The 24,413-nt window shown below is 44.9% G+C and overlaps 1 protein-coding gene across 1 annotated transcript in view; it reads right to left on the bottom strand.

Moving 5' to 3' along the window:
* The window catches only part of skila (SKI-like proto-oncogene a), a 33,862-nt gene that overhangs the window by 5,078 nt on the left and 4,371 nt on the right, over positions 1–24,413 (bottom strand). Inside the window, exons 3-7 of the mRNA XM_073491034.1 lie at positions 7,829–7,924; positions 6,935–7,023; positions 4,412–4,554; positions 1,649–2,022; positions 774–1,004 (exon numbers count right to left, since the gene is read on the bottom strand). Of these exons, the coding sequence (XP_073347135.1) occupies positions 774–1,004; positions 1,649–2,022; positions 4,412–4,554; positions 6,935–7,023; positions 7,829–7,924 (933 nt within the window). The remainder of the gene's footprint in view (positions 1–773; positions 1,005–1,648; positions 2,023–4,411; positions 4,555–6,934; positions 7,024–7,828; positions 7,925–24,413) is intronic.

The raw sequence follows: 24,413 nt of genomic DNA, 5'->3' as shown, positions 1-24,413 counted from the left end.
CCTCAGCGCTAATCTTGTAACCACACAAACATATGCACACCCCCTTTCCTAGCTGGCAGACATCCTGAGTTTGATGCCAAGGGGAGCGGGGCAGGAGGAGCCAGAGCTTCAATAACAGACAGGACGAGGGATACTGCAGCTCTGAGCCAACAAAACAGAACCTATACTGAGATTAAGTCTGGTATAATCTAAACAAAGGCTCTGAGTCTGTGCATTTATGTGGGCTTGGTGACTCACATTTGACACAGATATACACAAAATTATTTAGCTGTGGAAATCACAGAAAGACTATGACCAATGTTTTGGTGGAAAACACTCTCCACTAGCCTTAGAGGAAATATGTAGGTCAGGACTATGTGATCTGAGTTTTTCGCCACTATGATGGGAACATTTAAAATAAGGATCTCAAAATATTTTTTACATTTAGTCAACACCCACTGGTCCAAGCATACCCCTTGAGTGATTCAGAGAGCTTACAAGTGATGTTTACATTACTGTTTATCTCGCTCTGTTGCTGGATGGATGATGTGTTTCAACCTTTTCAGAACTGTCCAAGGAAAGTGAATTCATTGGTTGTAGTAGCTTAGAAAGTGTGAGGAAGAAGTATAATGTAGAGTGCAGCTCTGGAGCATAGCACTGTAATGTCTCTGAGATAAAAAGGGCATATGTTAAGTGATGCGAGCTAATGTGCATACTGTACTGTATGTGTCACTGTGATTCACTCAGACTGTTTCTAATGCCAAAATCAGTGCTGCGCATGCGTTGGTCCATACCTGTGCAGTGTAGTGGGCCTCTTGCTGGCGTTGCGCCCCTGGCTCGCAGGCGCAGGCCTGCTGTCGGAGCTGCTCCAGACGGGTCTCCAGCTCCAGCTGTTCCTGGCGGGCCTGGCTGAGCTGCCGCGCCTGCTCGCTGTGCACCGCCTCCAGCTCGCAGCGCAGCTCCCTCTGCTCGGCGCTCAACTCCCGTAGCCTCGCCGCCTCGCCCCCGCGTAACGCCTCCAGCTCCTGGAGACACAGAGACTAAGTCAAGGGAAATAACAATAATAATGTGATACTTCACTGACCCCTGCAGAGAAAAATGCTTTATATTTCAGCCTCTCCACAGGGAGGTCAGGTGTTTGATACCACACGAGAATCGAATGTAGGCTTCTGCTGCTTATGCCGCCCTGCTGGCCAAATTCAGACAGTATCACAAACGGTGTGTGTAACCTTTGACCTTGAACACATTCAGTGGCGTTATGGATGAGGTCGAGAGCAAAAAAGAAGCAAGAAGAAAAACGAGGCCAGACTACAAAATTAAAGTGTTATGTGGATGCTAATATTAAAGCACTCTTACTTTTTATGTCAATGTAGGTCAACTCTATTTCCCGTATGTTTGATTAATATAAAATATATAATTTATCAGTGAAACATTGTGATTTACATGAACTGGATGGCTGACTTGTTTGACAAATTACAGAAGCATCTGATACCAACTTTTAGACAGAATAGGCTTTTTTTCCAGGCTGTTGGAGGTGGTGGAGGGGTCGGTGGAAGGTGAACATCACCTCCACATCTACATGAAGGACACTTTTAATAGGCGAGGACAGTTACGGTCTAGTCAGGGGCTCATTTATCTTGGTCTCTGTTCTTTCCCACCGCCAACTCACCATTTCCAGTTGCAGCTGCTTGTGCAGGGTGGAGTTGAGCTTCTCCTGCTGCCTGCTGTACATCTGCATGATCTCCACAACAATCCTGTCCTTGTCGTCCTCCATCCCCCCCACCGCCACTGCAAAGCTGCTCATGGTGGAGCCTGTGTCCTTAGCCACTACTTCCGTTACCGGCGACAACAACGATGCAGGAGGAGGAGGAGGAGGAGGAGGGGTGTGGGCGGGGATGTGGGTGGCTTTCTTGCAGCTCGGGCTGCTTGTCTCCATGGAAACTGCCTGGGTTTGGCATTCCCGCTCGGTGGCCGAGGCAGCATCGGCACGTTGGGATTTGGCCTCCTCGGCGCCAGCAGAGATGGGAGGCGACGCGTGAAGATCTGAGGAGGGAGGAAGAGGAGAATGAAGGAATGAGTTTTACAAAGAAAGAGATAAGAAAAAGATGAAGAAGAAGAAGAGGAGGAGGAGGTGGTTGAAAGACAGGAAGTGCGAGCCGAGCTGGTGCACACTCCCACCTACGCTTAGTAACACCCTCGCACAAACCTCACAGAAGCTCACACCTCTTTCTCAGTGCGAGCACACATGCAAGCACAAGCATGGCATGGCAACATCCGAGGAACCAAACACTCACACACTAATTTGGTTGTGTGTGTGTGTGTGTGTGTGTGTGTGTGAGTGTGAGAGAGAGAGAGAGAGAGAGAGAGAGAGAGAGAGAGAGAGAGAGAGAGAGAGAGAGAGAGAGAGTAGAAAGAAATAAAGGGCCTTGTGTGGGAGCCACTCTGCGTGGGCTCCTCTGTTCAAACTCTGGCCTGTTCCTTCACTGTGGCCTTTAAGGTGTACATCATAGGGAAAGGATCAAACAGGCAGTGTCACACACTCACATACAAAGACACATGTGCGCAGATGCTGCAGTGAGACATGTGTAGGCTGGTAAAGATGGCATATTTGAAGTCATGAGCTCACAGACAGACAGAGAAGAAGAGATAGTGGAAGAGAGACAGAGAGCGTGAGGATGGTTGTTTACCAGCTTAATGTATTCATACAGTATATGTGTGACGTGCTCTGTACACAGCATGTCTGGCACTGGAGAGGACACTCATTTACTGACTCAAGCTGGGTACACACACATGCAAATCCGCATACATGCTCTGCACAGCACACACACACACACGATAGTAGAAGCAAGAAAATAACAGGAGTGGGTCATTTGGTGGTGGATAGAAAGGAAACAAGCAAAAGAGAGAGAGTGAGAGTGAGAGAGTGAAAGGCGAACAGACAGAGCAGGAGAGGAAAGCATTCAGTGGAAAGAAAAAAGGAAAAGAGGATGGTGGGGGGGCGGCTAAAAGTGACAGCAGACTGCGAGGGAGGCGGAGATGAAGGGAGCCAGAGAAGAAAGAGACATGGATGGATGAATGGATGGATGGAAGAGGAAGTGCGGGAGGGAGCAGACGGAGAACGGACTCGGAGAGGATGCAGAGATAGCCGCCAGGAAAAAAGAGAGGGAGGATGGAGGGAAGAGGGACAGATTGGACAGAGAAGAAAAAGGGGGGCAGAATGCCTGAGAGACAGCCTGGCAGTCAGACATGGCGTAATAATGGCAGACGGAAACCATTCCTGTGATTCACCCTCTCTCTCTCTCTCTCTCTCTCTCTCTCTCTCTCTCTATCCATACACATATACACATCTTATTAATGTGGGCTTCACACAGACACCTTAAAGTGCACATAAAACACACACAGTGCAGGGAGGAGGTCACTGCCATTTCCACCCCTCTTGTTCATCAATAGTGAGGTGCCCCCACAGTCTTTACGTGAAGGTCAATGCATGATTATGTGCATGGCTGCAGGCTGCAATGTTGTGTGTGTGTGTGTGTGTGTGTGTGTGTGTTGGATGGCAGTTTATTGTAGGTTGTGTGTTTACAGTGAGCACGTGTCTCCTCTTTGCGTTGCATGATCTGCATGTCTCTTCTGTTTATGTTGTATGTATGTAAATCGCTCGTGCTCGCTGTACGTGTGTCATGTATTTATAGCAGGCATGTGTCAGCCGTGTTTGTGTGTCTAGTGTACATACAGTGTAGTATTTATTAAATAGTGATTCATATTTAATGATCAGATCTGGATATTCGGAAATCTAAAGAGAGGATAAAAAATTAAGCAGTGAAGTCTTAATGACTGCTTACTAGCTTTTTCCCTGAGCTTTCAACCAAAAAAGCTTTAGATACGTTTGTTTTGTCTCAAGCTACCGTTTGCAAGGTCAAAATTAACATTCACACTCTAAATTACAACCGTTTTATCGTAATTTAATTAAGATTAGTGTGGTCAGTAGAAAAATACTTGAAAAAGAAGAACCGGAGCTCCTGTCTGTCTGTATTCAACAACTAGCCCAACAAAATCTAACCCATATTGAGGCGTCTAAATGACTTAAATGTAATAATATCAGCTTGCATTGAAGATCTTTTTGTAATTTTTTAAATCACAAATTACTTGAATTTTAATTAAATACATTTTCTCATACCAGTATTTTGTATTTTACTTTGATATATTTGACAAGAGAGTATTTGTAATTTGTAACAAGATACTTTTAGATGTATTTGTGCCCATCTTTGATTGCATGTTAATTCTTAATGGCGATTAATCGATTAATGAAAAATCATTAATCATTAACATCCTTAGCATGTGTGAATATTCAATAAATGTCTTTCCATTTGTCTCTATGTGTATTGTGTGTGTAATGTGTATTTGGTCAATGCAAGTGTGTGCCATTACTGACCCATGGGTGGCTCGTCGTGGCCCAGCACTCTGCGGCTGTAGTGGTGTTTGAGCAGCGCTCCAAACATCTCGGGGCTCATCTCCGCCTCCCTCCGCAGAGACACGTTGGGAGCCACCATTTTGTCGTACGTGTACAGGTAGTAACTGAGTAAAAAAAAAAAAAAATGGAGAAAAAGAGTTCATATGTAGATAAATATTTAATAAGTTAACCCTCAGATAAATCACTAATTTCAAGGTTTTCGCCTGCTAATTACTGAATCAAGCATCGCTGTTTTCTTTGTTTTTGTTATTCTAGTCCTAACGGTAGCAGTGTCACCTTTCACATACTTCTCTCTTTTGTAATAAATATCGTAAAATGTTAGAAGTTATGGACTTTGCGATCCTGATATACATAAAGCGACACATCCTCATGTGATAAGTTATATGGCTCTGCAGTAATAAAACACAGCTGAATCAGACTAATGAAAGGAAAGTCATTTAGTGGGCTCCAGTAACTGCACCATCTGAAGAGAGGAGCTGAGAAAAACACAGTGTGGAATATGGATGTTTCTTATCGTGTGTTTACAGGATCTCAGCCTAAACAGACCCTGGGCTTATCACAAATGTCCAGGTAGTGGGTACAACTGAGAGAGATAGAGCCTGGAGATGCACTGAAGTCACTGAGCCAACGCTATCTATCTATTCCTGGCTGCATGGTGGAGAAGGAGGAAGGGAGGAAGAGAGGGAGAGGAGAGGAGAGGAGAGGAGAGGAGAGGAGAGGAGAGGAGAGGAGAGGAGAGGAGAGGAGAGGAGAGGAGAGGAGAGGAGAGGAGAGGAGAGGAGAGGAGAGGAGAGGAGAGGAGAGGAGAGGAGCTCTGCACCCCTCCCCCCACCAGCAGTCCCCTCCAGACAGAGCTGGAGCTGGAGCTGTGAACTAGGTTAAGCATGACAGCTCAGTGGGGCTCTGCTCACTACAGCACTACCAAGCGAGCCTTGCTACGTGTCCTCTGGATGGAAACGCAGCGCTGCCTGCTCGCCTGACTGGGAATCTGAAACTCTTTCATATGAAACGCCTAAGATGTGATTGAATAATGTAAGCCTGCCTCGTATTTGACAAGTGTACCGCTAATGGATGTTGGTAGTAACCCAAATAGGACGTTAAGTGCTGTGGGATGTCTAGCACGATGTTTCATTGTTGCTAACGCTCAAAACTGGTCTGTGCAAGTCCTGACTGGTTTGATAGTGTAGCAGTCATGTGATGGTGGTAGGTGACCAGAACTCTAATCCTGCCAGTTTGTCTGGCCTGACGTCGGCGAGCCTCCACACAGTCAGTATGTCAAGGCAGTCACATGTAGGCAATGGCGCCGTAAACCATCTATTTCCATCTTTTAATCTGGGTCAGATTACTGTGTGAGCTATCAACCCAGGCTGGTATGCTCTGGGGAGGGATGGCGGGAAGGAAACGAGGGAGGGAGAAGAGCGGCACATGTGATGAAGGTGAGAGGACGAGGAGGGAGCAGAGCAGAAGAGGGAGCACGGCACCAACAAATTAGAGATCTGAATTTCATTTACTGAGAACGAAACCTGAAGTCAAATTGAAACTTAACATTACTCTGGTAATTACAGAGGGAGCAGGCTTGCAAAGATAACACCGGGCCGACTGGAACAGCTTCAGGTATTGATAGATGCTATTTTTAGCAAAGTCAACCCACTCCAAAAAATACCTTTCAATGTTCTCTGAAAGAACAAACCAACTAAAAGTTGACTTAAAACAATAAACTGAATAAACAACCCTAATGCAACTATTCTGTTAAAAAATCCTCTTCCTACAATAAATCAGTCAAATTTACAACACTTTTCCAATGAATGGACATGGGATAATTGACTAGACAGCAAAAAATTATAACTAGAGCTGCAGAGATAAATCAATTGATCCATCCAGCTACAAATCAAGCAAAATACCCCAAACATCTTCTGATTTCACCTTCTCAAATTAGCTGATTTGTTTTTGTCTTTCTGAATTTAATGTTTTTGGGCTGTGAACTGTTTGTCGGGCAACAGGAGACATTTGAAGGCTTCATCTTAGACTCTGAGCACATGTAATGTACTATTTTTACCTTCACCAAGGAGGATTATTTTCAACCGTGTCTAATTGTTGATTGATTGGTTGGTTTGTCAGCAGAATTACACAAAAACGTCTGGACGGATTTATGCCGGACTTGGATGGATTTTTGACATTTTTGTTCATTCCTCAGGAGATAATGCATGGATCTTGATGAAAAAAGGCCTATTTAGGTGGTTGGTATCTATGAGTGAGTACAATTTGATGGAGATCCTAGATCTGGTGATCTTAAATGATGGTTAAGCAGTTACGGGTGGTTTAGGGCTATTGAGTTTGATATTGGATGAGGCTTGATTGAATTGAAGGGACTGCTGAGCCTTGAAAAAATAACCTGTAGATAAATTGATAATGAAAAAAACTGTCAGCTGCAACCCTAAAATGGTGTACTGGTGTTGTTTAAATAAAGTCACTGAGTTGTAGTACCTGGGATGGACCAGGGTGGGGTGTCCTGGCTCCTCCTTGATGTCCGAGAAAAGACGGTTGAACACCAGAGTAGGTGGACCTGTTTTCCCCTGAGAAAAACAAAACATACACACAAACACACACATAAATATCACACACCACTGCAACATTGTCTCTTAAGCTATTGTGTTCTAGCTACAAAGGTACAGAATGGCATCTTCATTGATCTTTGCATGACATTCTTGCAGATGAATTATCACAATGGGAGTCAGATGCAAGCCCACGCACGCACGCACACACACACACACACACACACACACACTTTTACACATGCATGCATACATATGAAAACATGTAGAGACGCAGCAGGAGGAGAAGGGAATGTGCTGTACTGCACATGCTGCTCTTGGAGCCATAATCTAATAAAGCTAATATATGCATGCATACATGTGGATGAGGGATCATCCATCAGGCATCAGCTGAAAGAGTGTATGTGTGTGTGTGTGTGTGTGTGTGTGTGTGTGTGTGTGTGTGTGTGTGTGTGTGTTCACGTGTAGGAGAAAAAAGATAATCATGATAAAGAGCTTCTTCCCTGTGTGTGCATGTGAAGTTGGTGTGTGTGTGTGTGTGTGTGTGTGTGTGTGTAGGGGGAGGTGAAGAGCAGAGCCTTTCAGCAGCTGTATGAGTGTATTTCCTGGCAGGCCAGAGAGGAGAAGCGTGCCGCTATGAATGGGTGAACAGGGGGTGTGTCTGTCAGTCAGTCAGTCAGGGTGGGGGTGGTGACCCTGAGAGCTGACCTGCGTGTAGAGGAGGGGGAGGGGGAAGAGAGGAGGGGGATGTCGGAGCGGTAGGAGGTGATGGAGAGATGTAGTGGGTGGATGGATGGATGGGTACGGGAGGGAAGTAGAGGCTGACCTTTCTCGCAGGGTCGGCGTCGGCTAACTTGCTGCTGGAGGAGCACACATCTGCCGTGGATTTCCTCACCTGGCTCTCCTCCTCCTCCACTGCCTTCTGAAACAAACAGACAAACACAAGCCAAGGTTAAACACAACAGAGTAAGATAATACATGTGTAAGAACAATTAAAATGATGCACAGATTCTGTCAGGGAGCGTGGGAATGAGAGGAAGAAAGTGGTGAGGAAAAAAAATTACAAGCTCGGTCACAGAGGGGAAAGATAGAGACAAATGACATTTAAACGATAGGAAATAGAGACAAATGACATCCAAGAGATAGAAAATGGAGACAAATGGCATTAAAATTGAGCAGCACGAGTGAGCTATGGCCTGAGTCGGCCGCGATACAGTGTCGCCGAAGGAAGCAGGGAAATGGATTAGCTAAGAGCAGAAGCTGAATGAGCCCACTGAGGAAAGCCTATGAATAAAACAGAAGAAAAGCCAAACCGATATTCAACATGGCTTCAACATGGCCTGTCATTATTTGCTTCTGTGCGTATGATTCATCGGTATACATGCAACGCGGTTGGAGTCAGTCTTTTGCTCAATGTGAAGACATATTTTCTGTTGAATGTTTATGATTCATTGTGTCAGCACCGTACCCTCTGAGTCGTGTGTTCAGTAAATACTGCTGGCGCTGCCTCTAGTTGTGTGTCCAACCGTGTGTCTGAGTGTGTGTGTGTTTTTTTTTTAACAAATCCAGGACACGCTCAGCGAGAGGCCACAAGCTGATGGAGTTGATGCTTATCTGCGGCAGACAGGCCTGACACTACACACAGGCTGCCCACAGTTCACACACACACACACTCTCAACTGAACGGACAGATAGAAAAGGCACCAGAGGAACGAGACTTTCCTGCATCGCAACATACACCGCTAGGCAACAGACGGAGAAGATGGAGGAGGGAGAAGAGAGAAAGAAGAAACAGGAAAAGAGGTTAGAGAGGGAATTCAGTGAGGAGAAAAGTGAAAAAGCAGAGAGCAGAAAGAGATAGAGGTTGTAGAAAGCATCAATAATTGACTTACTAGCCTTTTAAAGCCATCTATAAACGTTTATCCACAGAATACACACACACACACGCGCGCACACAGACATAAGGATTTTCCTCTGCACTTTATTGGCTGAGACACACTGTCATTACCAGAGCTAAACAGCCTAAGAACAATACGGCCAAATTACTTTGACAGCCAGCAAACATGCATATTAGGAAGTAGCCTAGCTGCAACATTACTTAGCAACTTCAGCCAATATTACTTCCATAAATCATAATGATACACTTGTTATTAGGGCTGCAACTAATGATTATTTTCATTATCGATTTATCTGCCAATTACTTTCAAGATTAATCAATGAAACTTTTTGTTTAAAATGTCAAAATGTTAATTTCTAATCATTACACCTCCTCTTGTCACAATTCGTTCAACAACCTTTTCCAATCATTATATTTTATCATTTTTATTTATATCTTCACCTTAGACAAGAGTCATTTTTCACTATTTTAACATTTTAAGAACAAAGCGTTAATAGCTCTGCTTTAGAGTTGTTACTACATGTATTTATCAACTTTGGATATAGCCCAGCTAGCCGTTTTCCCCTGCCTTCTGTCTTTATGCTAAGCTAAGCTAAGATAAACACATCATGGCTCCAGGTCCCTTTATAACACACAAACATTAGAACAATAAACAAGCAAAACAAATACTACTAGTCCCCATTTGTGTGGGTCTGTAATTCATGTCATGTGTACAGTGTGTAGGGGGATAGTCTCTTATTTACAAGGGCATGGATGAATGAGCATGTGCATGCAAATGTAATAGGCTGGAGCCATATGCGTTGCCAGGTGCGTCTGTGTGTGTGAGAGTGTATATAGAAGGGGGCTCGTCTGTTTACGAGCGCTTGTGGTTGGTGTTTTTTCCTTTTTTTCTCCAGAAGGCAGCACTGCAGCACTGAAGAGGGAGGGAGGGAGTGAGGGAGAGAAGGGGAAGCAAAGAGAGAGAATGGGATGATGGGACAGGGCCGAGACAGAGGGAAGGTTGAATTGACAGAAACAACAATAAACCCACTGCAGTGGTGTGTGGAGGCGAGCTGGGTCCTCGCTGGCTGGATTACCTCCAATATCAAGGTTGTCCGAATGTGTGTGTGTGTGTGTGTGTGTGTGTGTGTGTGTGTGTGTGTGTGTGTGTGTGTTGTGAGTGTGCGTGTGCGTGTGTGTCTGTGCATTCCCCTGATCTAAAATCTGTTACACCCCCTGCACAAGCGTGTGTGTGAGACAAAGACAGACAGAGGGAGAGCATGATGGGTCCAAACTGATATTAACACCAGGTCATCCCGCGGTCTTTCATCTGCTTGACCTCCACGACAGCAGAAGCTCTGCTGATGAGACAACTGACAGCTCATTAAAAAAGGTAGCTCTATGTGTGTGTGTGCTTGTGTCCACATATATAACATACATACATGTATGTGTGTGTTCCACTAATGGTTGCTTGTGTCTCCGCCTGTAATCCTCGCTTACCTGATAGTTGACAGCTTAACACTCCCACATACACACACACGCACGCACACACACGCACACCCCTGCTCATTATTCCTGCTGCTCTGCGCTCTCTATTCCTTAATGATTGTGTGCGGGTGCAAACGTTTGCACATTTCAACACAGCTGTTTTCCTCTCCCCCTGTTGTTGCCTGTCTGTCTCTCTCTTGTCCGTTCCACCTTTCCCCCACCCACCCCCCGCTTTATTAACACACACCACGCTGCTTCTCTGTCCTAATCTACAATAATGAAGCACCTCTCTTATCCGGGTGGCTTCTGCGAGACACACACACACACACACACACACACACACACACACACACACACACACACACACGTGCACACACACAAACAGCCTCTAACCCCCCTCATGTCTCCAGCCCTTTGTCAGGCTGAAGCTCGCCTTATGACAATGTGGATTAGCATTCCACACACTCACTGAGCTGAACTCTGCCCTGTTGTTCCTAATCACCAGCAGTCTGCCTGCCGCTGCAGCCACACACACACACACACACACACACACACACACACACACACACACACACACACACACACACACACACACACACACACACACACACACACACACACACACACACACACACACACACACACACACACACAGTTCATCCCACCACTACACAGCTACATGAAACATACTGCTCTAGACACACACAGGGCCATGTGAACTTTTACAATGACCCATTTCCAGAGCTTCAGTTTGGTCCCCCGACCATTAGCGCACGTGACATTTCTACAGCAGACGCATTAATGGAGCAGAAAGTGTTTTCCGTGTGTGTCTGTGTAGCCTGAGTGCTGTTAAATCCAACAATAACAAGCGCCACTCTACTACACAGACGTCCATGACCGCACATTACCATGCACAGTCTGGCATACGCAGGCAGGCAGGAGAGTGAATGCACTTCAGTGGCAGCCCTGTGCTTCTCCATCTGTGAGAAGCACTAACATCACAAGAATACTTGTTGCCTCTTTTCTCTTTTTAGCTGGAAATTTGCAGCAAAGGGTCATATGAAATGGAGGCTGACATTCTCGCGTAGCCGCAATCTAAAAAAGTGTCAGTTTCAGCTTTGGCACTTTGCAATTAGATGATTCTTTTTTTTTTTTTTTTTCAATTTTAAGCTAGAAATGAAACTCCTCTCAGAGCGTTAGATTTCATAATTGGCTGTGTGAGCGAAAGCGCCACTGTATCATTCATGCAGAGCTGATTTCTGATTGGGGTGAAGGCTTTCAACTTCACAAAAAATTTGACAGATACCCAATTTTCTTTGACTGCAGAGGATATAAGCGAGTCTCTTTCAGCTCGTGCCAGTCGCAGACAAGAGGACGACTCTGGTTTCTTTTCTACTCTCGGTGTAATTCATATGCAGACACATCGACACACACACAGGCTGACACACTGCCACACAGAGTACAAACAAGTCCGAGGTCAAGCTCTCCTCCTCCTCCTCCTCCTCCCCTCGAGTCACATGGACACTCCAGATGACTGCCGTCTCAGTGCATATAAAGACACATACACACACGCAGAGTTACCAGCTATAAATACACACGCCATCTCCATACATGTATAATAAAACACATACACGGCTCATCCCCCACACACTAAAGTAATGCATTTTCTATGGAGCAAATCGGCAGTTACTTTGAAAAATTTAGGAGCAAAGAACATTTCCTCTCAAATCGTGAGCTGAATGTGTCGCTCTTGTGAAACGAACAGTTCATAAATCAGATTTTAATCGGGGTGAGTTGTTGCGTCTGTTGAAAGACTGCAAGATTCTGGACATACGACTAGTACGGAAATGATAACTTGAAAAGTTGATTAGTTGACAGAGAGAGAACTGTTTTGGATGAGTATTCATTATTATTTATACAGGCTCCAAGCTGCAACTGTTTTGGACGCACATGCGGCCAAAGATCTGTCAAGAGTGACCAAACACTTTCATTGATCGCACCAGTGCACTTGACATTCAGGAGGTCAGATTAAAAACTAACGTGTTGCTCAGACACACAGAACATAAAGTCACATCCTTTGAACTGTCATAAAAACGTCCTTCACAAACATATCTACAGTCTACTAGCATCCAACAACTTAAACAAATTGTCCACAGGCTTGTACAGGCAACAGAGAGAGATGGAGAAGGTCTTCATTTTTCATGTCAGGTTACATTCTGCTCACATATGGCCAATAAAAAAGTGATTAATACATGCAAATTACTACAAATTGCTACATAGAGCTCCTTTAACTGATGAGAATAATCATTACTTGTAGCCCTAGTTAATCAGTTAATCAGTAAGCTCAGTGTGCTCTTTTTTTTAGCTGGTAGCTGAGAGAGAGAATATGCTACCGAGAAGTGTAAAACCCTGCCCAGGATGTAACACAACTCGCATAAACATACTCACACAATCTCAACAAGCCTAATGGCAAATCTTATCTAGGGCATAATAAAGAGTGTGCAATTCTTGCTCTGACCTTTCATCCCAGAGCAGCAGGCCGTGTGTGTGTGTGGATATGTGTGGATGTGTGTGTGTGTTATTAAAATCTATTTATAATCCCTTCTGTGCCCTAAAACATAAACACTGTTGGGGCCCAATTGTCTTCACATCTGTTGAAAGCCGGGCATCAGCGGCCGTGCATGGAAACCGAAACAAACCCCAGGCGAGCGCCACAATCTCGCTCATGGGACAGAAGCAGAGGGGTTCACACAAAACATAGCTGTGCCACCCATCCTCCCTCTTCTTCCTCCTCCTCCCCCTCTGAGCCATTCATGAGCCTGGCATTCAGGAGGGAGGGAGCAAAGAGGAGGACAGAGTAATGCAGCTCATTCTCCTTTTTCCTCTCTCAGGAGGAAGTAAACAGCCTTTATTTGGGTGCCTTTTTTATTCTGCTTCAGACAGCGAGAGGGAAAAGGAGGAACACACACATGCACAGACACTCAGAGACAGTCACACCCTGTCTGTTTCTAGACCACATCCTGTTCTACTGCAGTCCTCAACTGTGTCAAAGATCCAGCTACAGATACACAGATATACATACTTCCCGGACTGAACCATACAACAACGACATATTGAAGCCTCTCTCTTGCCTCAAACTCATTTATGTCTCACCTAATTTCCTCAAAAATGATCCATATCGAGTTTCATTTGATGTCTAAGGTGTCTTTCTTTAGGATCTAGTTTTGTCTGTGTTTTATTTGGGCCCAGTGCTCTGGTGGTCTCACCTGCCCCCTCACCGCACACACAGACACTAGAGGCCTTTATATGGAGGTCTTAATCCAATAAGCCATTTATCCATGGACTGGGAGCCGCACTTTGTTTCAGCAGCCAAATCAATAACAACCCACAAGGGAAGCAGACAGAAAAGTGGGGCATTTAAAGGAATACATTATTTTTTTTGGTAGACTCTCGCTAATTAACTCGGCACTGTGAAATGAGATGACTGGGTTTTGTTTCGGAGTGTGCTGCTCTTGACAAGAATGCTCAAGTCTTAAGCTATACTTGTGTATAATGGATTAATGGTGAAAAAGTCAAGTATATTTGAAGAGACAAAGTCAAGAGCCAATGATAATCTTTCATTACCTTCTACTCGAAGTGTGTGACCCTTCATTTAGTGCTCAAAGGAAGAAAATTATTGTATTTCTTAGTGTATGTATGAGGGATAGACAGATTATCAGCTTTCATAATTGGATATAAAATGAATTAATTAAAAAATGTAATGAAAAAAAGGGCCTCTTTCCACATTCAAGTAAATAAGACAAATAATTACTTTTTTTGGGGAAAAAAACATTTTTGACATTACTCAAATGCATGTTGTAACTGTCAGTAGTCTAGACATTACACAAGCAGCAGGAAGCACAATGAAATGTCACTCTAAAGTCATCAACCTATACTTGTGTATAACGGTAAAAAAAAGAGCCACTGATAATCTTTCCTTACCTTCTACTATGTGACCCTTCACTTAGTGCTTAAGGGAAGAAAATGATTGTGTGTCCAACTGTATGTGCTGAGAAGATTACTCAACCCATTTTCTTTCACTTAAGCCTTGGACAACAGAGATAAGCAGTAATAAAAACAGAGCAGGGAACAGATGAGGACAGGCCTGACAGGTGGACGGTTAGACAAACAGGTGACTGAGGTAAACAGGAAAGGGGAAAAAAGGGGACAGGCAGAGAGCCAAGACAGATGAAGAGACAAACAGACAACATGTGACTGTCTGTCCGTTTGTGCCTTCCCACCAGACGCTCACACACACTCAGTTCACACACCTGTTCCTCCCTTTTTCCAAACACAAAGAGAAAGAACAGAGCCAGACAAGCACGCTGATAAGCATCAGCCAGACTAGTCATGCCAGAGTCACAAACACACACAAGCCAGATAAGAACAGGTTCATTCCCGAATTGCTTTGGCTTCGGGCCTCGGGCACATTTTTGCGCCACATGGGCACTCTGTCTAGACAGTCATCACGCGCACGTCGAACACACACAGAGCCTTTCCCCTCCCTGCCAACGGGTTGAGCTCCTTCCTCCATAGCTACAGCCACAGTCAGCCATTTTACAATCCACACAGCCTTGATAGCCACAGCCAATGGGACCCAACAGGGAAACAGTTAACGGGAGTGAGAAAATGAAGCGAGTTATAAAAGTGATTGTGAGGAATCTCCCCCTAATAACTACAACATCTATTGCACTGTCCACCTTCTGTAGCTTTACACTGACAGGAGTTAAATTTGGAAACCAGCTACAGTATTCCTCTTATGATCCTTCACATAAAAAGACGTCTCTTAAAGCTCTCTCGATCAATTTTTCAATTCATCTCCCTCCCTCCACTTCTCTCTCCCTCCTCCGTTTCTCATGTTTCACAGTCAAATCCCAGGCGGCAGCTTCCAGTCTATATTCACAGCAGTACATGAGGAGGGTTGTAATAACGTTACCTCATGAATGGACAAACTGTCTGACTGGAATACACTAGGCAGGCCAAGGTAACCCCCACAGACAGTATCTCTGACAGAGTATTTAATAAAGCAGCAAAAGAAAAACACCAGGATTGTGAATTATAATCATTTTCATAATCGATTAATCTGCCAGTCATTTTGTGGATTGTTTGGTCTATAAACTATCCGAAAATGTGAAAAATAAATGTTCAGAACACTTTTCTAAGGCTAAACATGTCTCAAGATGTACTTCCCAAATCAGAGGCACCTCAAAAATGGAAAAAAATGAAGGAAATATTAAAAAGCCTTTATCATGAGGCTAAATCATTTAACTGTTGTTTTGTCTGACCAACAGTCAAGGAATGAATTAAACAATTGTTGCAGACTAATTATCTATTGATCAATGAATTGACTAATTGTTTTACTTCTAAAAAAAATTACAGCTCAAAATCCTTCCACATTTGTTGCCCTAGCCAACTCATTTTCACAAAGCTGTCTAACCTCATCTTAAACTGCTGTATGGCTTCATGATTGACTAATATCATGCATCTAGTTGCCATAATTATCATGGAGACGATTAGTGCTGATCGATGAGCTGGCTGGCAGTACATTAATCCATGACAACTGAAATCGTTAATCATTTAAGTAATTTATCAAGTAAAAAAACTTCAAAAATGGCTTCATTCAAAATTTAAGTATGAATTAATAATAATTTCATCTTTTTACTGTTAGACAAAAAAATAAGCAATCTACAGACATCACTTTGTCTTCTGGTAACTGTCATAAACTAAGTGATTGCCAGACATAACTGTTACTTAATGAAGCATTACTCAAACACATCCCACAACTGTAACTAGGCCAGACATTGCATCAGAGGCAAGAATTACAATGAAATGATGTCACCCTAAAATCATCAACCGAAAGCACTATGATTAATAGTCACGAACAGACCAGACATATGTTGCTAAATAAGATCATTTTAGCCGTCATCGTTCAGCTTTACAAGAAACCAAATACCATTAAGCCTTGTAAAAGACGGGAACGCCATGCAGGTTGGGAGATTTATATCTTAAATTTCCCATTTGCCCTCCCAGCCGCAGTACAGTAAGGAAAAAAAAACAGAAGGGTTTTTCTCATCAGGTCATTTCACCTCCAAAGCAATATTATAAGAGCATGACGGCTCTTAAAATCCATACATTTACTCCTTTTTCCCCAATTTAGGTCATTAGGAATGAAGCATCACAGGCCTGTATCAAAATGTGACCAGGGATGACAGTGTGTGTTTGAGTGAGTGTGTTTGAGTCAGTGAAGGGCATTTAAAAATCATCCGTGTGCAAGAGAGCATACTGGCTGCATATGCATATGCAGCTCACCGTCTCTCTAGTGCAGCAGCCCAGCGTGTGTGCTCCACTTTCCTTCCCCAGTGCCCCCCTGAGCGTTAATTACCAAAGCTGTCGGGGCTCACCTATGTGAGTCAACCAGGCCATGAGACAGACAGACAGACACACAGACAGACAGACACACACACACACGCACACACGCACACACACATTCAAACACAGATGCACAAGCAAGTAAACAGACATCCTACCAAACAACTGCTATGTCTCAATCAACCGGCAGTGTAGGAGGCTGAGGAGGATGACGTAGTTTACCACAAGCACACAGTCGTGCACAAATATGCACGCAGACACACTTGGAGGACACATTGATTGAGAATGAGGCCAGTGGGCTCTTGTCTTATCTGTGGATGACTGTACTCATGATTTGAGCTTCATCTGGGGCAGTGTGTGAGTGTTGCCATCTCTAAAAGAGAAAGAGAAAGTCTCAAGAGAACGTCGCTGCCTTCGGATGCTGTTTAGAGGTGGGTTACTGGTTCAAATTCACAATTAGGGAGAGAAACACACACACTACCACCACCGAAAGACAACTTCGCTGCCTGGTTTTCTAAATAAGGGAACTCGGCTCACTATTCGACTGGATGAAACAACTCAGAGTGCTTGGAGACAGAGGGGAGTGAGAGAGCTGCAGCAGAGAGGACGAGCGTTGCTAAGCAGACTGAAAGCTGAGAGAGGCTGTCAGCAAGCCAGCAATGCACTGCTATCGCTTCTGAGAGAAAACACAAAATGGAGACACTGCCCAACCCTCTTGTCTTTGCAATAAATTACACAGCATCTGCAAAAATGCATTAAAATACAGCCACTCATAAGCTAAATGTACTTTATATCACCCAGCAACAATAACCTCATCATAATGTGCCCTGACTGTCATTTTAAGCAAACAAGACACTAAAATTAGCTCTTAGAGAAAGGTGGAAATTAAAATGATTAATTCTTGTGCTACATCTCTAAATATGTTTATGTTTAAATTATGTTTTAATGCAATAGTTGGAGTTGCCCCATACTAAAACCCCTCTTTACTGGCCCAAGTATACGATCATATATTGATCGGTGGTTTGTTTACTTCTTCCTCAGCACAGAAGGCTTCCCTGCTGTAACGTGGAATACTGCAGTAAATGTCAATGCTTGGTTGGTCTTCACTGTCTGCAACGAGGCCAGAGGAGGGGAAGAGGATGGTTGAGAGAGACAAAGAGGGAGGAGGGTAAGGAGGCTGACCGATGATATAGTCACACAGCCCTCCAAAGAGAAGGCTCCACCTGGCCAAAACGCCCCGCAGGGTAAAATCTATCACAGACACATGGAAAGAGAGACAGTTAAATCCAAACAGGCCCCGAGTCCTCTGACTGTTCTGCAGGGAGCTCCGGTCTCATCCATATTACATGCAGGAGCTTGTTTGAAGCCTCTACTGCTCGTCTCTGCATGGGCAGCTTGGCTTTGCTGTCCAGGCCCCTCGGGCTCGCCTGTCTCTCCCACACACAAACACACACACAGCTCCCGTAATGCAAATCCATCAGCTACCGTGACTCTCTCTCTTTCTCTGTCACAAGCTCTGGTTTTCAAAACAAGTCTCTGAAGGCCATTGCCCCTGATTTCACAATGGCTCATGGATTGCAAATCTGGCCAAATAATCTTAATTATTAAAAGCAGAATGTCGAAACCTACATACAGAAATTTGCCAGCATTTGGTCGGAAGCATCTCCTCATTTCCATCCTGCCTGTACTGATATCAATGCACCAAAACATTTGACAGGTGAAGCCACAGTCAGCACACTTGCTCACCAGACTTCCTTCATTAAAGCAGTCTGAGGCAGGCTTGACAACGGCACATGAAAAGCGTGGCTGGGTTTGGTAAATGTCATTAGGGTTGAGTCAGAGCTCTAAGTGAACACACCTGGGCGTAGATCAAACAGTCTGTGAGAGAGACCGGGACAGTGATAAATCTCTGTCCTGGCTCCACACAGTGACGCTGATGAGTGGAGAGCAGACTGCAGCACTGATGGAGCATCGTGACTCACTCTGCAGGATGGGGTTGGCGTGGTGGCGACGGGAGGAAGTGGCTGATGGTGGTTGAGTTTCATGTGTCTGGCTGTGTTTCTGGCTGTGTTTGACCCTTTGACTTCCTTTAATCACGGACTGCAGACTCTGTCATCTGCACAGCATCCCAAGCTACTGTTGTGTGTGTCATCTCTCTAATAAGAGATGTCATCACATGTTCAAAGCTCACGTCAGGGTCACAGTCACAGTCTGGCTTTATATCATTCACCTCTGATGAACAAGGACACAAAGTTTCTCTTTTGGAATTAAAATTTCAACAGTAACTTTAATTTCTTTATAAAGTATACTGCTTCACAGAATAGGAAATAAGGCTGCTTGGTTGTCTGCCAAAGCAGCTGACACGAGAGGCAACCTTGCCAAAATTCACCATCATTTAGCTGGAGGCTAAATTTCTTCCCTCATCATGAGTCAGTCTTCTGAGGAACTACTGTACATGTGGCCTCATCTGGGATCAGGATGTGTCTCAGCCCGTGCATTTTGAGAGTGATGACAAAGAAAATGTCTGGCATAACAAAGTGCACTTGTCAGAGGAACTGGTTAAATTGTAGCCAGACTGTAAACCACAAGGCAATGCTTTACTCTTCAAAGGATAAAGTCAAGGGCAATAAGCCTCCATGCGGGCCAAGTGGCCCCAACAGCAAGGCTGTTTTAATACGAGCGAGAGCAAGGCCAGAAAAAGAGCTGGACACGCAAAGAATCAGTGCCACATGCTCGCCAAGAGTCGCACACACAAGCGCACACACACCGCTCTGCTGCTTGGGGACAGTTAAGGAGGACTTGACTGTAAGCTTGCGTGCGAGGATGCTGAAGTGCAGTTAAGGAGTCTCAACACATGCAACACTTAATTAGCTTTCCATAGCTGAAGTATACTCAAATAAAAATACATAATATACAATTTATGAAAGCTATTGGGTAATTAATTGCATCTGGAGGTCAACGACCTCAAGGATTGCCTACTACTTAGTTTATGCTGTAAAGAGGTGCAGCGGGACTGTTGAGGATCCAGAGGGAAACAGTCTTCTATTTACAGGATTGTGATGAGCTGGTATGGACCCCTGAGGTGAATGAGGCAAAGAAGACTGTATGTTTGCATGTGTGTGTCTGCCCGAAGAAATATCACAGAGACAGATGATTCCCCTGGGCGGCATCACTGCAGGTGGGAATATCGGTGTGATAAACACATCAGCGTTTGGCAGAGCAGAGGCAGAACGAGATGGAAGACTGGGCAAACCACAAACTGTCACTTGTTTCACCTTCACTAATGTAGTCTGTTTCCCAGTTGCTAACTTTACAGCCTTGCCCTGAGCAACATCAGTCAGGCCCCTGGTGAGATAAGGATTTACGGGGTATAGACGCTGCGAGCAGTGGAAGGGAAAGAAACAGTTGGGGTGTGTTTGATGTTAGTGGAGCAAAGGTGAGGCTGCAAAATACAGGACTTGCAGGGAAAAGTAATCACCTATCCAAGCTTGGCAAGTTAGCATCTCACAGTGGTTTGCTGTGCTTTCCTTTTGCTTTAATCTGGTGCGTAGGCTGAAGGTCAAAACTAGCATGGGCCACAGCAGCACTTAACTTGGCTGCCATTGTGTGCAATTAAGCATGTGGGGGCTGTTTGATTAAAAAAAAAAAAAACGTGGACAGCTTAAACAGTAAACGCAGGCAGGATCGCTTCCATATGGAAATGACAAGCCATTACCAAACACGGAAATAAATTACTGACAAAGTGGAGAGATGGGGATTCCTTTAATCGTACAGCCAGACTATTTCCCCCGATTTCTCTGTGTTTGCAACATGCATAATTGATCAGTGTGGTGGCTGGGCTTAATGTGTTGTAGATGTGCCGGGTGGCAGCCCAGCGGGACTCATGACACGCCTTTGATATCCTGTGTTTATCTCCCTGTCTGGGAGACTGTGGCTGTGGGACAAAATATGAAGAGAGTGTGTCTAAGTGCCTATATGGTGTGTGTGTGTGCATGTGTGTGTGTTTCTGCTGTGTCTATGTAGCTCCTATGGAAAGCGCTGTCTCTGGCTCTCTCCATTTATATCTTCATTAATCACCGTTCCCACAGGGAAGGCGGCACAGAAGAGTCTTTCAAATGCAAACTCGCTCTCTCTGCTTGCACACAACACGCACAGGCTGGCAGTCTCCCACAGCCCTTTTACAGTATGCCTCCCTCGCGTCCGACTCCCTGCCCCCAACACACACACACAACCTGCTCGCCTGACTGTCTCCCAGGGAGACCAGACAGTGGACAGTTAATCTTCTCATCAACACATCGATTAATTAATACCAAGACTCCTCATTATTCCGGTCTAATGCAAAACAACCCGGGCAAGCTAGTCAGACTTGTTACGATCCAAGCCGCTTTCTCTCTTCTTACAGTCTTGTTTGAACTCGTAGCCCATTATATCCCCCTCTCTTTCACTTGTTCATGCTCTCATTTTCCTTTAGAAGCAACAAACTGGTCTGACGCCCTGAGGGGGGAGAGCCAGAGCACAGCGAACACGCAAACAGGCTGTCAGTCCAGGACTCTTTTAAAGCCTGCAGGACATTTGGCTGGGAGGGGCCTAGCCAGTTTGTTTAGTCTATGAGACTGTTGGCAGACGTGGCAGAGGCTCCACTGTATCTGGACTGACCTATCTCTGCTGCCTGCTGCTGTGGCTAGCTCACATCAGTCCCATAGCGGCGCATTATCTTCGACTGGTGGTGAGCTGGGAAGAGTCCAAGCCAAGGAAGCAGTCAAATATAACAGGCTGTAGTTGCGGTGGGAAATTGCCACCAGACAACCAGTGGTACATTTTTAAATGTGGGGTTTTAGTTCACAGAATAAGCTGTGAACTGGCGTACAACAAATCAAAGTGGTGAACTGAACTGTGGCCATTTTCAAATGTTGCTTCAGAAACTAAAAACTTTAAAATGATTCTTATCTATTTAAGAAAAAGCCCGAGAAGTAATGACTTTGGCATTCCTCCAGTGAGCTGCAATGCTGTTATGGAGCTGTGATACTGGCACTGACCTGATGGTGACATACCAGAGGCCCCTCAGCTCAGCCCCTCCTACCTTGCAGGGCCCCATTTAGCCCTTTACAACAGGCAGCAAACACTGGCCAAGGCACAGCCTGTTGTGCACAGTGAACAAGGACAGTCTCGCTCCAGACTACATATAAGCGTGATAGACTGTAGGTTACTCTGAGCCAGCGTTCAGAGAAGCTGCTCTGTATTCAGTATAAGTGGATAATTGTTCTGTGGGAAATGCATAGACATAGAAACAGACATAGAAATATGTGCATGGGAGTCTTGGGGTGGGGTGGTGGGCAAAGGAGAGAGTGTTAGTTGGGGAAATGCGAGCTAGCCGGCATGTGATTGGCCAACCAAGAGGGCTGTTCCAGGCTAGATTTGTGGTTCAGCTCAGGTCTTTGGGAGGTTAATTTTCAACACGGGGAAAGAAGAGCTGGGGCCCAAGTCCCCTTTAACAACCTGTTGGCTGTGAACACAGCCTGTTTAATGGACGGCTACCAAAGCGTAGAGTAGGTTGTGACTAAGACTGTCCTGGCCTTACCTTCAATTTTTCGTCATTTCATACTCTTCTTTTCTCTTCTCCGCCCTTACCTCATCTGCTCAAGAGCCTCCCCCAGGGGTGGTATGTTTTCTGACCACAGACACTCTTTCTGTGTCTGCCCGACGCTACTTCTGTCTGGCAGCCTGTCTGAGTTACAAAAATGAAAGCAGGCGACAGCAGAGGCAGAGGTGAGGTTAACTTGGGAGACTGGTGCACATGTCTGAACACAGACAGGAACTTATGCAACACCAGCTGTGGCCCCTGTAACCGAGTCTCCTCGTTTCACTCTTCTTCTGTTTCCTCGGGCCTCTTTCGGTCTACCTCCGCATCTATTCAGAGTCCGTGTCAACCGACAACTCGCCACATCCATCAAGGTCGGACACCTGATCAATAACCACTGGCTTTCTTCTCATCCGCCTTGCAGATGCACACAAGTGGTCTTATTGCTTATGTAACGATCGACTTATCGGGTCATTTGGCTGCTTATTTTGTTACTGTCCGCTGATTGGAGCCTAGGGGTTATTGACTGCTTACAGACACATGTAGGCAACAGCAGAACTGTCTGGGTTAGAATACAGGTATGATGGTGAGCTAAAAGCAAAGCACAGACTGAAGGCCACAACTCAAGATTGGTGAGGACATTAACCCAAGAGAAGGAGGCAGATTGACAATAGAGGCAGAGGAAGGAGGAAGAGATAGCAAAGGCAGCACTGTGAGCGATTAGCATGCCTGCCAAAATCCAATTAGATACAGCCCAAGAGAATGACTGACAAGCAGACAGACAGACAGAGCAGACAGCCCTGGAGACAGCCAGAGAGTGCAGCTGCACTGGTCTGCGGTAATGAAGTCACTGGTTTCCAAATAGCAAATAGAGGAAGCCAGAGAGATGCAGCTGTCTGCCGTCTGTGCCGCAGCCACTGTGTCAGCCCAGCCAGGGAGACAGACAGAGGAAGGCTGTTCTCTCAGTCTGACACTTTTGACTCTGGGCCAGCATAACGCAACAAACCAGGCTGAGGCAAATAAGGAACACACAGCTATGTTCACTATGTTCTGCCGTGTGGTTATGCTCACTTGAGCGGGGAAATACCAGTATGTCTAAATTATCAGGTCATACTTTTTTTTGAAAATAGCATGTTTTTCTACCTTAGACATAAAATTACAAACAAAGTTCACGACTCTTGTAAATCAGCTCAATTAAATCACACAAAGTTACACAGCTGCATTAAATTGTCTCTTTATGTATCCTCTTATGTTAAAATATAACTTGATCTAATGAGAGCACTCCTAGGGATTTTGTAATTTAGATGTTTTGTAATACAGTGCTTCACTAGAGCCTGTCTGATGACATGCCATCTAAACACGCAGCCCAAATAAAAATAGTGATGATCTTGACTGGGAGCGTTACTTCCTGTTCTATAACGAAAAAAAAAAATCCCCCAATAAAAATGACGACACATGATCTTGTCTCAGTGGAAAGTACAAGTGTCCGTCTCAACCCCTGAAGGCAAAATGAACTCATTGTCTGTCAGATATTAAGTAACTCTTGAGATAAAGCTTCAGCTTGTTGCTGTCTGTTGGTGGCGTCTGTCTAGAAAACTATTTACACAGCAGGAATCAGTAGACAGAGTAGCAGTGCCTTGGGGCACAAAGCGCCATTTATATAGATCGAGTCCTGGAGTTTTTAACTGCACCTTCTCAAACCAAACACTCCTAACAGGATATGGGTCTAGTAGCCATTGGAGAAGGTGGGAAAAAAACTTCCAGAAGGCTCCCTTGTTTGTGTCTCTTCTCTTTTAGAGGTCCCAGAGCTCTCCGGTGAAACTACGAACCGCTTGTAAATGTGCACATTGACAGTGTGTGTAAATAAGGGCCACTGGGAAAAGGGTCTGCAGTCGGGGTTAGACCAACACACCGAGGCAGGCCATCTTTCTAAGAAGCATGTGTGACTATAAGCTGCCTGGCCAGCCTTCCACTAACATCCACTGGGATGTGGAAAGTATGAGTCACACAGCCAGTGCAGTGGAGGCGGCTGGACGCTGAGAGTCTGGAGGATGTTCTGGG

Source organism: Pagrus major, chromosome 21, assembly GCF_040436345.1.
Source record: "Pagrus major chromosome 21, Pma_NU_1.0".
NCBI lineage: Eukaryota > Metazoa > Chordata > Actinopteri > Spariformes > Sparidae > Pagrus > Pagrus major.
Note: the sequence above shows the minus strand (reverse complement) of the source record. Positions and strands in the feature narration are given on the sequence as shown.